We start from the raw sequence: 14,312 nt of genomic DNA on the forward strand, positions 1-14,312 counted from the left end.
TCTCCTCTGGGGAGAGATCATTCTCCTCTGAGCAGAGGCATAAGAGTACACAGATCTATTGGAGTCCCTAGAATGGGACCTATCTCTTCTAACTCCAAAGTTAGGCCTGCTTAGGGTCAGTACTGGGGGTCCCCCAGATCCTTCCCTATGTAGGTCTAAGTTTGCCCTAGTAAGTCTGACTAACTCAGGACCATTGTCTGCCTCATCCCCAGAGACTTCCTCTTCTTCCTCCTCCTCCTCCTCTTCTACATCTTCTGTTTCAGGGAGGTTGGAGTCTGGGTCACCACGAGTACCTTCTAATGGGTGCATGCTCCCATCTGTCTGAGAAGCTTTCCTAGCATCATATGTCTCTAAGAGACCTAACAGAAAAGGAGTGGTAGGGTTAGAACCCTGTTTTAGTTTCCTGGAGGTACACAATTGTCTCATCTCCTGGAAGCTAAGGGCTGCATATCTGGAAGTGACCTGTGGAGGGTCAACAGCCACAAGGGGAGTCTCTGAGGACTCTCCCTGGGTAGACATGCTTCTAGTGTGGTGTAAGTGATGCACCTACCTACACTATGGGTTTACCTACTGATCCCTTGCTAAGAGTTGTAGTCAGGGTGTGCTAAGCCCTGTTACACTACAACAGCTGGTTCAGTAGAACTCAGAGTATTCTAAGTTAAGTTATATGTACCTGGGTACTTATGTGATCTTTCAAGTGATATTCTTAGGATACGTGCGAGGTAAAACAACAGCAAGCTCAAATCCCACCGCTGCCACCAATGTGAGAAGTTGGCCTGATATATAGTGCTCACTATTCTAGTGATCACTTTGTATCATACCAAACAACCCTTATTGATGATTGGTTGTAAGTCAACCTGATAGACCAGCTATCCTAGTAGCATGGACACGAGCAGTCTTTAGGCTAAACTCTAGAGGGCGTGTTAAGCCAGCTGTTTTACCATCACATATACCCCTTGAACACCAAAGAAAGGACACCACACAAGTTGTTATAAAAATATAGGATATTTATTAATAACAGTTCTACCCTGAACTCTTTATGAGTCAGGGACCTAAGCACAATACAAAACTCTTACGAAAATACTTCAAGTTGCACAATTTACACAAATGCCCGAGGGGCACGAAAAACCATATACACAAAAAGTGGAATGCGAAATACTAGCAGGTAAGTAACAAGATCCAGAGGCTTCAGGATCGCTAGGAATACACTACTGAACCTTAAGATTATGAGCAGGAGGCCTAGGGAGATCGGGTGCAGAGTGTGCACTCTCACGCGGGATGCGGGAAGAAGTCTATGGATGCTAGATTTCGTAAAGTTAGTGTTATCGGACGAATCCGACTAGTTAGGCTGAAAACGAAAAAGGATCTGGACACTTAGATAGTGAACCTACGTTGGAGCACCGAAATGCTCGAGTTACCTAGCCCAGGGGCTGCGGCTGCATAGGGTTCAAAAGACGTCGGGAATCCTCGTTACAGTCTATGGAGCCTGAAAGAAGAAGTTGCTGGCAGGCGACCAGTGATGAAGTTCGATGGGACCCAAGCCTGGATCGGAGTTGAAGATGACCTGAAAGCAGAGGGGACTCAGTTCTTGATCACTAGCCAGTGATCAGATGGGCACCAGGATGGCACCGGATGAAATCACCTCGACCAGGTGGGTGGACGACGCTGGGCTCTGCAGTCTCTTGGACCAGGAGGCGTTGGCGGCGACCAGGATGGAGGGGCGAGCTGTCCCACGAAGGTGTCTGCTGTTGGCGCTGCTGAAACCAGGATTGGAGCAACAAGCCTTGGCAAAGTCAAGCCCACGCGGTGGACTCAAGATGGCGTCTGGAGTGGACCAGGAGGGTCCGAGGTGCTCCTCTCTTGGAAGGGAGCAAGGGCCAGTCTGGGGCAACCAGACCAGCGGTGAAATCGTCGTGGTACATCGTCAGGAGGGCCACTAGCCAGCAGGCAAGTAGCCGGACAACGCGGTGAGCAGCAAAGAGCAGAAGGGCCCCACGCAGATCTTGTGGATGCTGGGGGACTGGACTTCGGTGCTGGAGCTGCTCAGGGTTAGGGCTTCTCAAACCCCAGTGCACTTACTCGAGGGTCTCTCGGGGGTCGTGCTGGTGAAGCGTCGTGCAGGTCTTGAAGATGGCCGGTCCCACGGGTCTCGTCACACCCACGAATCTCAGCTGGGCTGGATGATGTAGGTAGAGGTCAGAGATGGCGGGAAGACCGGGTCTCGTCGAGCTGGGCAGTCTTGATCCGGAGGATGGACGTGCAGCAAACCGCAAGAGCTTTGATGGTGCCTGCTGGTGCAGGGTGGCTACTCCTTAGCCACAAGGGAGAGTCTTCAGAAGAGTCAAGAGTTCCTTTCGTGGAAAGTAGTTTCAAGATTCAAGATTATCTAATTTGGGAAGGGGGCCTGCTCCTACCTTTATCCTAAGAAAAAGGGGCTGGCACGCGACTAGGTCCTGCCCTATGGGTCGGACTAGGATGGGGGTAGTTACACCCCTCTCCTTTGTCCGGTCTCTCCCCAGCTCAGGGGCTGGGGTGCCCCAGGAACTGGTTTGAGCCGGCATATGCACAGTGAGCACCGGGGTGCCACTTGCAGTCACCTTCCTTTCAGCCCTGCCTACCTGGGATACACAAAATCCTGTCTGGGATGGTGCTAGCACCGCCCCTGACAGGAAACCCTTTGTCCAGGCCTCCGTTGCTGGAAGGACTCCCAGCAGCAGGAGGGCAGACATGTGTCTCGGTGGCAGCATCCATTTTGTGGAGCTGAGGCTATGTCTGACTTTAACCGGGGTTCACAGTTACATACATGTCGTGCCCCTCTAGAAGGGTGGAATGCTAACCCCGTCACCAGAATTGGCGAGGGGTTAGTATTCCAATTCGTATGACACCTTACTCGACATGTTTTGATAATGCTATACCAAAGTTAGCATTTAACCGCGAGGATTATAATGCACTTAAGAGTATATGGTATAGCGTTATCATGGAACAGCTATTTGGACTTGGTTCCGCAAGCTGTAAACGGGCTCAGCTCATGCCAGAGCACCATCTCACATAATTCCAAGCACTCTGCCTTCAGGCCTGCCATAGGATTGACTGATAGGAATATATGTGTCAATTTTAGGGTTAGATATAGGAATACTATATCTAAAGCAAAGGGTGTTTACACCACCTTGCCCCAGCTGTCGTGCAGCCAGTTGTGTCTGTTTGGGTGGCCAGCCAGGGGTGGCATAATACATGCTTCAGCCCCTGGTAGGCCCTGGGTACACCTATGCCCTGGATACCTAAGGTATGCTGTACAGGGACTGATAAGGTGGCCCAGTACCAATTGGTAAAATGCACCTAAGGTACGTGGTTGTAATTTAGAGAGAGAACAGCTAGGCTGTGGGTCTGATTAGCAGGCCCACAGCCAGGGAAAGTCGTAAATCAGTGAAGCAAAAAGCAAAAATCTGGGGTGGCCATGGGATTGCAGACCCCACTCTCCTACAGTGGTGATTTGGCCCGACAGCTTCCAAGCACTAGCAGGGCTGAATCAATGTGCATATTGTAAGAAGGAGGGACACTAGCGTAGCGAGTGTCCTGTGTTGTTGCAGAAGGTGGTGGTCCCCAGAGGATGAGGTTCTCGTGGACGGGGTCGTGAAGCTGGAGATTGACTCCTGAGCGCATCAGTAACATTGTTAAAATGTACGTTTCACAAACTCAGAAAGAAGTGCACGCTTTCAGAGGTATAACTTCTTACTATCGTCAGTGGTTACCTAACTACTCCTTACTAACCAAACCCTTCCTCGCACTAATCACTAAAGATGTGCATGAGCCCCTGCCTTTGACGCCTAAATTTCAGCAGTCTTTTGAGCAACTAAAGAGTGCGCTTTGCTCTGCTCCAGTGCTCGGAACACCTAACTACAACAAGCCATTTGTAGTATATGTCCATGAGATGGCTGGTTGTGAGCTTACTGTTCCAACGCAAAAATTCGGAGGCAGGTTATTTCTTAACCCTGTTGCAAGAGCCCTCCCGAGCTAAGAGCTGTCGCGGCCGAGGCCGTCTTGATAAGACAATCGGCTGAACTCGTACTTGATGAACAAGTTACTTACCTACGGTAACAATACATCTGTAAGAAACATTAGTAGTGAAAGATTCCTTACCTTAGAATACCCACGGACGTCAGACTGGATCCAGAAAGTTTCGTCAGCAGTACCCCTGTGCCTCAGTAGCTGGCGTCGTGCGGCTCTGTGTCCGTCGTTGGCGTCGTGGTCACCGACATGACATCGCAGGTGCTACTTAGACGCTGCCCACACGCGCTGACGTCAGTTCTGTACATGACTTTCCGTGCCAGTAACGCAGAGCCATGCAAGAAACTGACCACTGGTGCATTGAAACTATGGCCCTGGAAGGGATGACCTTAACCCTAGAAATCAGTTCTCAGAACGGGGAGGGTGGGTAGGGCGGTAAGGAATCTATCACTACTAATGTTTCTTACAGATATATCATTACCGAAGGTAAGTAGCTTGTTCATCGGAAAGAAACACATAGTGATAGATTCCTTACCTTAGAATAGCTACCACAGCAATACCAACCCCGGTGGTGGGTCTGCGAACCAAGATCACACCAGAAACTCACGGAGAACAGAACGACCGAAGAAGTCGTCTCACTGGACTTGGCTGTCCAGACAATAATGCTTAGTAAACGTGTACAGCGAGGCCCACATGGCTGCCTGACAGATGTTTTGCAGGGAGACACCACGTCCCAATGCAGTAGTGGCTGCAGTAGCTCTGCTGGAATGAGCACGCAGTCCCACCGGAGGTTCCTTTTTAGCCAACATCATGTTCCAGACCGTGAGCAAGCAAAATGACATCCCGGCGAGACTCTCAACACGGGAAGGTCAGGTTTCTCATTGCGAGTGGTCGTGCATGCTCGCGACCGCTCGCAATGAGAAACTACCAGTTCGCGTTGAGAAAGCTGCCGCTCGAGTAAAAATCTACTCGAGCGGCAGAAAACTACAGCTTGCACTGTGCAGGATGCCGTTTTCAATGATTGCACAGTGCCGGATGCTTGTTCGCACTGTGCAATTATTGAAAATGCATCTTGCACAGTGCGAACATGCTACTACGCAGCTCGCGTAGTGCTACGTGAAGTTCGCGTAGTACGAAGTGCACTTCGCGTCGCTTCACGTAGCGCTACTTCGCGAACTACGCCCACCCTTAGGAAGGTGGGCAGGGTATTAGCCTGCCCAATGTGAAAGGCCGTAATAACTTTTTGCAAAAAGGAAGGACGGGCCTGAGCACAACCTTGTTAGGATGGACTGATAGGAAAGGAGGCTTACAAGAAAGAGCTTAGAGCTCACTCATTCGCCTAGCGGAGGTGATGGCCACCAGGAAGGCAGTTTTCAAGGTCAAGAGACGAAGAGGACAGTTGTGAGGAGGCTCAAAGGGAGGGCACATCAAGTATGTAAGAACCAGGTTCAAGTCCCACTGAGGCATCACAAAAGGAATAGGAGGAGGACTGATCATGAACAGGAATCCTGAGAAAGGCCGAAATAGCAGAAATATAGCCCTTAATAGTGCCCAGAGCAGTGCTCTGCTGGGCCAAAGAAAGAAGGAACAGTAAGACTTCAGAAAGCGGGGCAGAATACGTAGAAGGCGTATACTACTTTTGTGGATGAACACCTGGCTGCCAGAATGATATCACAAACTTCAGGAGGCAAGTCAAAATAAATCAACTGCCACTGCTTATTCTCCACGCAAAGAGGTGGAGGCTGGACAGGTTCGGTTGGAGGACCATCCCCTGCTGCTGTGACAGAAGATCCTCCCGAAGAGGCAGTCCGATTGTGGGATCGATGCTCATACTAAGTAGCTTGGGATACCATAGTCTTCGAGCTCAGTCCGGGGCGGCAAGGATGACTTGTGCCCGGTCGCGCCTGATCTTGTTCAGCACTCTGGGCAAAAGTGGTATAGGCGGAAAGGCGTACAACAGACCGCAATTCCACTCATGACGAAAAGCGTCGCCGAGCGAGTGCCGCCTTGGAATTTTCAATGCGCTGAACTTGCGTTCACATTCTCTTCTTTGGCGAATAGATCTAACCAAGGCTCTCCCCACTGCTGAAAGAGACCTTGCACCACCTCCAAGAGAAAAAACTATTTGTGATCCATCATGCACCTGCAAATGAGTTAGTCCGCCCTTGCGTTTAGACAACCTGCCAGGTGTTGTACCACCAGGAAAGTGCCCTGATGTTCCAGCCATGTCCAGAGATGCAGAGCCTCCTGACATAGGGTCCATGACCCCACCCCACCTTGTTCGTTGCAGTACCACATGGCGGTGGTGTTGTCTGTGAACCCTGCACTAGTCCCCCCTTGACAGAGGAAAGAAATGTTTTCAATACAAGCCGGATCGCCCGAAGCTCAAGAAGATTGATATGGAGCTTGGCCTCTGCCGGACACCAGAGGCCTCTGATCTCCGCCTCTCCCGTTGGTAGTCCCATCCCAGGAGGGACGCATCCGTCACCACTGTAAGCCCTGGTTGGGGAAGAGAGAGGGATCTGCCGTCGATCCAATGCCGGATCATGAGCCAGCACTGCAACTGTCGTGCAGTGCCCTCCGAGATCTGGACGTGATCGGACAGGTTCCCCTGATGCTGCCCCCACTGGAACTTCAGGTCCCACTGCAGAGCCCGCAGGATCGAAATCAGAGACCAAATATCCCGGTCTCGCTGTTTGGGTGGATAAACCAGAAACTGCGCCGTGTCCAGAGCTGCTCCGATAAAGAGGAGCTTCTGAAAGGGAACCAGGTGAAACTTCAGCATGTTGATGGAAAACCCCAGCAAATGCAGGAGTTCGGTCGTAGTCTGGAGGTGGGAGACGACTGTCTGGGGAGAGCCCGCCTTCAACAACCAGTCGTCAAGATAGTGGAAGACTGAAACTCCTGATCTGTGCAGATGAGCTGCGACCACCGCCATCACTTTCTAGAACACCAGAAGGGGCGCTGGTAAGGCCAAAAGGAAGCACGGTGAACTGAAAATGATTGTGGCCTACCGTGACCCGCAGGTAATGCCGGTGGGAACGCAGGACTGGGATGTGGAAATAACCATCCTGCAAGTCTAGTGCTACCATCCAGACAAGACCTGAGCCACAGTTAGCATCTTGAACTTCTCCTTGCGGAAGAAGCGATTGAAGTTCCGGAGATCTGAGATAGTACGCAGCCCCTAGTCCTTCTTGGGTACCGGCAAATAGTGGGAATAGCAACCATGACCTCCTTCTGGCGTCGGAACGTGCTCGACGGCCCCCTTGGCCAAGAGGGCCTCAACTTCCTGCTGAAGAAGCACCAAGAGATCCCCTGACATGCGGTGGTACCGAGGTGGCATGGCTGGAGGGGTAGTCTCGAAGGGGAGGGAGTAGCCCCTCCGGACTATCTCTAAAACCCACCTGTACGATGTGATGGTGGACCAGTGGGGGAGATGATGGTGATGTCTAACGCCCACTGGCGTTTGATGGGCCTGAACATTTAGACTAGGAAGGTTTGGAAGCAGAAGTGACAGGGGTGGAAGTGGACTGACCGCCCGCGGGCCCATTGGTCCGCCACGGCGGAACCCGCCGCTGTGCTGAGATTGTTGGTGTGCAGGTTTCTGAATCTGTTGTGAACGCTGCGGGGCACTCCTTCCGGTGCCACGAAAGGAGCGAAAAGCAGAAGGCGGAGGAGGGCGGGCAGCAGACAGCCCCAAGGAAATGGCTGTAGCCCGTGAGTCCTTAAACCGCTCCAACGCGCTGTCTGATTTGTCGCCAAAGAGGCGACGCCCATCAAAGGGCATGTCCATAAGTGTGTTTTGGACATCCCCCAAAAATCCAGTTGTCCTCAACCAGGCATGGCGTCGAACCGCCACTGTCGTTGCAATCAATCTGCCCAGTGAGGCCACAAGGAATCATGAACTTAGCTGCGTCTCTCCCCTTGCAACAGCCTGGGAGAGAGCTGTCCGGGCATCCTCCGGACACTGAGGCAGCACTTGAGCCACCGTATCCCACAGAGAGTGGGAATAATGGCCCAAGAGGCATACGGTGTTCACGGACCGTAGCGCAGAACTGGCAGAATAGAAAATATTCTTTCCGAACTGATCCAGTTTCTTGAATTGCCTATCCGGTGGTGCGGAAGGGAAGGCGGTCGGGGAAGCAGAAGCTTGGACAACCAAGCTCTTGGGTGGGGTGTTGCGCGAGGAAAATGTGGTCACCCGGAGCCGGGCGTTGGCGTTGGGCTACGTTCCTATCCACAGGAGCCTCTGTGGTGGGCCTGGACCAGGTGCACAAAATAACGTCGGAAAGTGCTTTGTTGAAGTGGAGCCGCGGCTCCGCAGTAGTAGCTGCTGGCTGAATCACTTCTGTCAGGACGTTAGTCCTGACGGCACAGTAGGGAGCACGAGGTGTACTGCCTCGGCTGCCCTACGCAACATCATTTTATAACTAGCGCCCTCCTCTATAGCCATGGCAGGAGGAGACAGCATGCCAGTGGTTTGGTGAGGTATCCAGACCACTGACTTCCCCCAACTCCTCTGCCCAGTCCTGGTCATCCTCACAATCAGCTGCGAAAGGGTTCTCAGACCCCTCCCAATCCTCGGCTTCCTCCTCAGGCCATTCCACAGGCCTAAAATAAGGAGCAGGGATATGGGGATAGAAATCTCCGAGCAACGTGGAGAACGGCATTGATCGACGCCGCGTCCCCTCCGACGCTGAAACCAGGGGCAACGTCCTCCCGAGAAGCGGGCCACATTGGAAATGGTACCAGGGCATCAACGTCTGTGGAGGTGTTATGGGGTCAACCAGCGTTGACCGGGATCCAGGCCTAGACCCGTGGGGGTCCTGCGGCGCTGGGGCCAAAGCTGGCAGTGACAGCGGGACGCAACGGCATAAAGAGGCGAGCCATGGCCACCAGGAACTTCTGTATCTGGGCAGAGTCGCCGACAGACCTGGAAATGGCGGGTAGGCTCGCGGCAACACCACAGGCTCCACTGGAGCCACGGGGGATGCGCCACCCGCACCCTCAGCCGTGTTGCGCGACCCTCGAGGGGAAGTCGGAGAACGATGATGTTTCTTCGACTTCTTGTGCTTCGTCTTACCTAACCCCAAGTGCAAAGACTTAGATCCCATGGCTCGATGATGATGACTCCGCGCACGGTCTCACAACCTCCCGCGGGACCGGGACCTCGAACGCCGTGAAGCCAACTGCCGGGCCTCCAGCAGCTTTTAGGACCGCTCCCGCAAAGACTTCGGTGCCATGGCCCGGCAGTTGGGGCACGAGTTGGGGCACGACATGGAGGACTCAAACCCGGGCATCCTAATTGCACCAGGAGTCGAAGACTCAATGAAAAAATAGAGACAAAAAGCCTCAAAAAGTCAGTCAAAAAATGACTGGGGGTACCTGTTCATCCCGGATCTGCGCTTGCTGGAGTGGAAAAAGAAAGAACTGACATCAGCACGCATGGGTGGCGTCTAAGTAGCGCCCGCAAAGTCATCTCAATGACCATGACGCCAACGACAGATGTGGAGCCCCAAGACGCCACCTAACGAAGCACAGGTGTACTGCTGACGAAAACTTTCCTGATCCAGTCTGACGCCTGGGGGTAATTCTAATTAGTAGATAGTACATGTTTCTGGTGACCTTTTGAAGACATTTTAAGAGTCTTTTCTAGTGGTTGCTGAAATGAAAGACATCAAGTCTTTTTTGAGGCAGTTTAGAGGAAGATCTTGAAGAAACTTCACTCTTCTCATTATTTTTCATGGCCTGGGCTACATCAGAGGTGAAGCCAAAAAGGGCCTTCAAGCTCTTGTGATATTTGCATTGTGGAAGAAGCTGAGGGTATAGTTCAATCACTGCGAGCTACTTTGGTCATTTCATTAACTGATAGGCCTGGCATGGTCAAACAGCAGCTCTGACTGTGTTAAAACCTCCTACAGAACAGATGCTGGTGAGGTTGATTGCAGTGCCTGCATGGACACGACCAGCTTGGACTTTGAAACTGCTCTTGACGGTTGGACTGGCATTGGTATGGGCCCAGCTATGCATCCTAAAGGGTCAGTCAGGATCAGATGAGGGCCCACTGGCAGAAGTCAGACTAGAGGCTCCTGCGGTTCCATGTCACCAATGGCACTCCAGAGAAAAAAGTGTCATCTTGAAAATCAACAGCATGGACTCCCTCTAGGTCTAAACCTGCAGCAAGGCCAAAAGTGGCGGTGGAACTCAGAGGATGCCAGAATTAGCTGTGGAATCGCATCAACACTAATGACACTGAAAGCATGAAGCTATTGGAGTGTCATCCCTGCAACTTCATATCTTATTTTGAGTGGAGGACAGGGGTTGAAACTATTTAGCTTTCTTATGCTTATGGTGCATTATTGACTTTGACTTACCTGACAACTTTGACTGTGACTTTGTACAGGATTCACCTTGGAACAGGAGCAGCCCGCAGCTTGTAGCAGGAACAGGATTGCTGCTTCAATCATAAACTGTTCACAACCTAAGGCACACCTTTGGGTGCCTTAGGTTGTGAGCATAGCTGAGGCACCAGAAACACACATCATGAAGGCTTGTGACTGACATTTACTTTCAGCACTGGTGTTTTGGGGGGAGACATCGTCCCTAGAAAACGGTCTAAAATTCTTTAGGGAGACACAAGAAAGCTAACAAAGTTAAGAGCAGAGTTCCAGACCTGCATGCAAGGAAGCAAAAAGAAAGGAACTGAGGTGGTGGGGTGGCACCAATATGTAGCTCTCCTTTGTCCCTTGTGGCGTGAGGTCACCGCAAAGCCACATGGCACACATAGTGGCATACCGGAGTCATGGCTGAGAGAGTTTTCCCGTTCCAGTCTGACGAGTGTGGAAACAGCAGTTAGAAGTAACTATCAGAATGGTGCAATTTATATCTGCCAGTTTCAAAGGAAATAGGTTCTTCTGCATTAATTACGAAATTGTTTATTGTTCACTGGTCCTTAAACAATTACCTTTTTAAAGTCATCATCCTTCTCACTCAGTTTGGATATTTGACTCAGACCAGAAGTGGGACCACTTATACTTGAATCTCTAGTCTCAGTAGCAAATCCCACGTGTTTAGTTTCTAAAAATAAGAAAACAATATACATTTCAGTAAATATAATTAAATATAATGTTTAAGACATTTTAGAATGAATCATATTTTAATATAAGCTTTTACAGTAACTTAGCGGCCTAATGTCATTCAAAATTGTGGTTCAGGCATGACAATAATCAGATCATCCTAAACTATGATTAGAGCAACAGCAAAATGTGTCTACACCTGCAAAAATCACATCAGCAGGGGAAAAGCTTCAATGGCATGTTTTGGCTCTTACACCCTCCCTATAAAGGAACTTTATAGTTAATCATTGGATACAGGTGATCTCAGTCGGGTACGGTGAGGTCTCTGTTGGATTTTTCATGGATTTTTACATGTGCACAGATGAAAACTCTCTCTCTCTTGCACCCCTATCTATTTTAAAAATCTTTGAGAATGTTGGTTATTTGACCAAATATTGGATTTCATGCCAGTTAGTACTCCTAACAATCCGCATGTATCTCACTCTCCACTGCCCCTTAAATCCAACCTATGCCCTGCTTGTCTACAGTGTATTATAACTAGATATGACAGTGTGATTGTAGGACAATCTGAATGTTACCCCCCACCAATCTTTCTGGCCAAATAGGCCCCTGCACATCAGAAAGCCTTGTGGTTGCACTATTAGTTGGCTGCCTTCCAGAATGTCTCCTTCATGGCACTGTGCATTACAAGCCAGGAAAATTCAGGAGAATGCATGGACTGTGCCTTGACCAGGTGGAACTGTTCAGTGCAGAGCTGAGCACCTGCTTTTAGATGTGGCATAAAGTCATTTTTAGCTGTTCTGAAGCCTCATGGTTTGTAACCCCCCCAAAATTGTTTATATATAGATCTGTTTTTAATTTGGAGTGGTACAGAAACTGATTTCAACACATATTTTACCAAATTATGTGACAATGATATTGGATTACAGTTTACACACACCACTAGCAAACAATACATTGATTTCCTGGATATAAAAATATATGTTGAGAACAACCAATTACAAACAACGCTTTTCAGGAAAAAAACGTCCACAAATAGCATCCTACATGGAACCAGTTTCCACCCCCAGCCCCTGCTTGCAAGTATTCCATACGGCGAATTCATTCGCATGAAAAGAAATTGCTCGAATGAACAAGATGCAGAAACCAAAATCATCGAAACTACGGAAAGACTAAGGTCAAGAGGATACAGTGAAAGGATACTGGAAAAGAGTAAGAGAAAAGTGGAACTCAAAACTAGATGCACAAGTTACTACTTGTGTAACGATATATCTGTAAGAGACATTAGTTAGTATTAGATTCCTTACCTTAGAATATCCCCAGGCGTCAGACTGGATCCGGACGTTTTTGCGTAGCAGTACCCTTGCGTGTCGGTAGGCGTCGTCTGCGGCTCCGCGTCCGTTGTCGGCGTCGTGGGCGCCGTGATGACGTCGTCGGAGTATTTAGACGCCGCCTCCGCGTGCTGACGTCAGTTCTTAGACACAGCTTTTCCGCGCCAGAAACGCAGAGCCATGTTAAAAACCAACACTGGTGCCATTGAAACTAGGGCCCTGAAAGGGGACAACCCTAACCCTAGATATTGGTTCGCAGAACGGGGAGGATGGGTGGGTCGGTAAGGAATCTAATACTAACTAATGTCTCTTACAGATATATCGTTACACAAGTAGTAACTTGTGCATCTGAAAGAGACACGTTAGTATTAGATTCCTTACCTAGAATAGATACCCCAGCAATACCAACCCCGGAGGTGGGTCTGCGAACCAATAATCACACCAGAAAGTCCTGGAGGACGGAACGGCCAAAGAAGCCATCCCTCCGGACTTGGCTGTCCAGGCAGTAGTGCCTAACAAACGTGTGCTGCGATGCCCACGTAGCTGCCTGACAGATGTCTTGTAAGGGCACTCCCCTGCCCAGGGCAGTGGTAGTCGCCGTGGCTCAGGTAGAATGAGCCCGCAATCCAGCAGGAGGCTCCTTTCTAGCCAAGTAGTAGCATGCCTGGATACACAGGATGATCCACCGGGAGATGGTCCTCTTGTGCACCGCTTTCCCCTTCTTCGTGCCCACGTAACCAACAAAGAGTTGGTCATCCACCCGGAACTGGCGTGTGTGATCTAAGTAGAATGAGAGCGCACGTTTTGGGTCCAGACGGTGGAGCCGCTCTTCCTCTTTAGAGGGATGCGGTGGCGGGAAGAAGGTTGGCAAGGTGATAGACTGCCCGATGTGGAAGGCCGTGACAACCTTGGGCAGGTAAGAAGGTTTGGTACGCAGCACCACTTTGTCCGGATGGACAGAAAGGAAAGGTGGAGTACAAGAAAGGGCCTGGAGCTCACTCACTCTCCTGGCAGAGGTGATGGCAACCAGGAAAACAGGCTTCAAGGTAAGAAGCCGGAGAGGACAGTTATGAAGTGGCTCAACGGGAGCGCACATCAGAAATGTAAGAACCAGGTTCAAGTCCCACTGAGGCATCACAAACAGAACAGGAGGAAACGTGTGAGTGATGCCCTTAAGAAATCTATTAACGATAGGGGACTTGAACAAAGAAGGTTGATCAGGCAGCCTGAGAAAGGCTGAAAGGGCAGAAAGGTAGCCCTTGATAGTGCCCAGAGCAGAGCCCTGCTGGGCAAGAGAAAGAAGGAAGAGAAGGACCTCAGAAAGAGGGGCATTGAGGGGATCCACAGCCTTTGCTGTGCACCATGCCACATATCTGTTCCACCTGCAGGCGTATACCGACTTTGTGGAGGGACGCCTGGCTGCTAGAATGATGTTACAAACTTCAGGAGGCAAGTCAAAGGGCCTCAACTGTCGCCGCTCAATCTCCAAGCATGGAGGTGGAGACTGGACAGGTTCGGGTGGAGGAACGTCCCCTGCTGCTGCGACAGAAGGTCCTCCTGAAGAGGCAGACGAACCGGGGGATCGACTGACACACTGAGTAGCTCTGGATACCAGTACCTTCTCGCCCAGTCCGGAGCCACAAGGATGACTTGGGCCCGGTCGCGCTTGATCTTCTTCAGCACTCTGGGCAGAAGTGGTATAGGCGGAAAGGCGTACAACAGACCGCAACGCCACTCGCGACGAAAAGCGTCTCCGAGCGAGTGCCGCCTTGGAAATTCCAACGCGCAGAACTGATGACATTGCGCATTCTCTTCGGTCGCGAATAGATCTAACCAAGGCTCTCCCCACCGCTGAAAGAGGCCTTGCGCCACGTCCGAGTTCAGACGCCATTCGTGATCC

General features: G+C 50.6%; 1 protein-coding gene across 7 annotated transcripts in view; it reads right to left on the reverse strand.

Moving 5' to 3' along the window:
• DNAH8 (dynein axonemal heavy chain 8) overlaps positions 1–14,312 on the reverse strand; it is a 10,041,960-nt gene that overhangs the window by 7,098,944 nt on the left and 2,928,704 nt on the right. For all 7 annotated transcript variants that reach the window (XM_078647354.1, XM_078647353.1, XM_078647356.1 and 4 more), the window contains exon 23: positions 10,970–11,082. In XM_078647354.1, the coding sequence (XP_078503480.1) occupies positions 10,970–11,082 (113 nt within the window). The remainder of the gene's footprint in view (positions 1–10,969; positions 11,083–14,312) is intronic.

This window comes from Lissotriton helveticus, chromosome 6, assembly GCF_964261635.1.
Source record: "Lissotriton helveticus chromosome 6, aLisHel1.1, whole genome shotgun sequence".
Classification (NCBI taxonomy): Eukaryota; Metazoa; Chordata; class Amphibia; order Caudata; family Salamandridae; genus Lissotriton; species Lissotriton helveticus.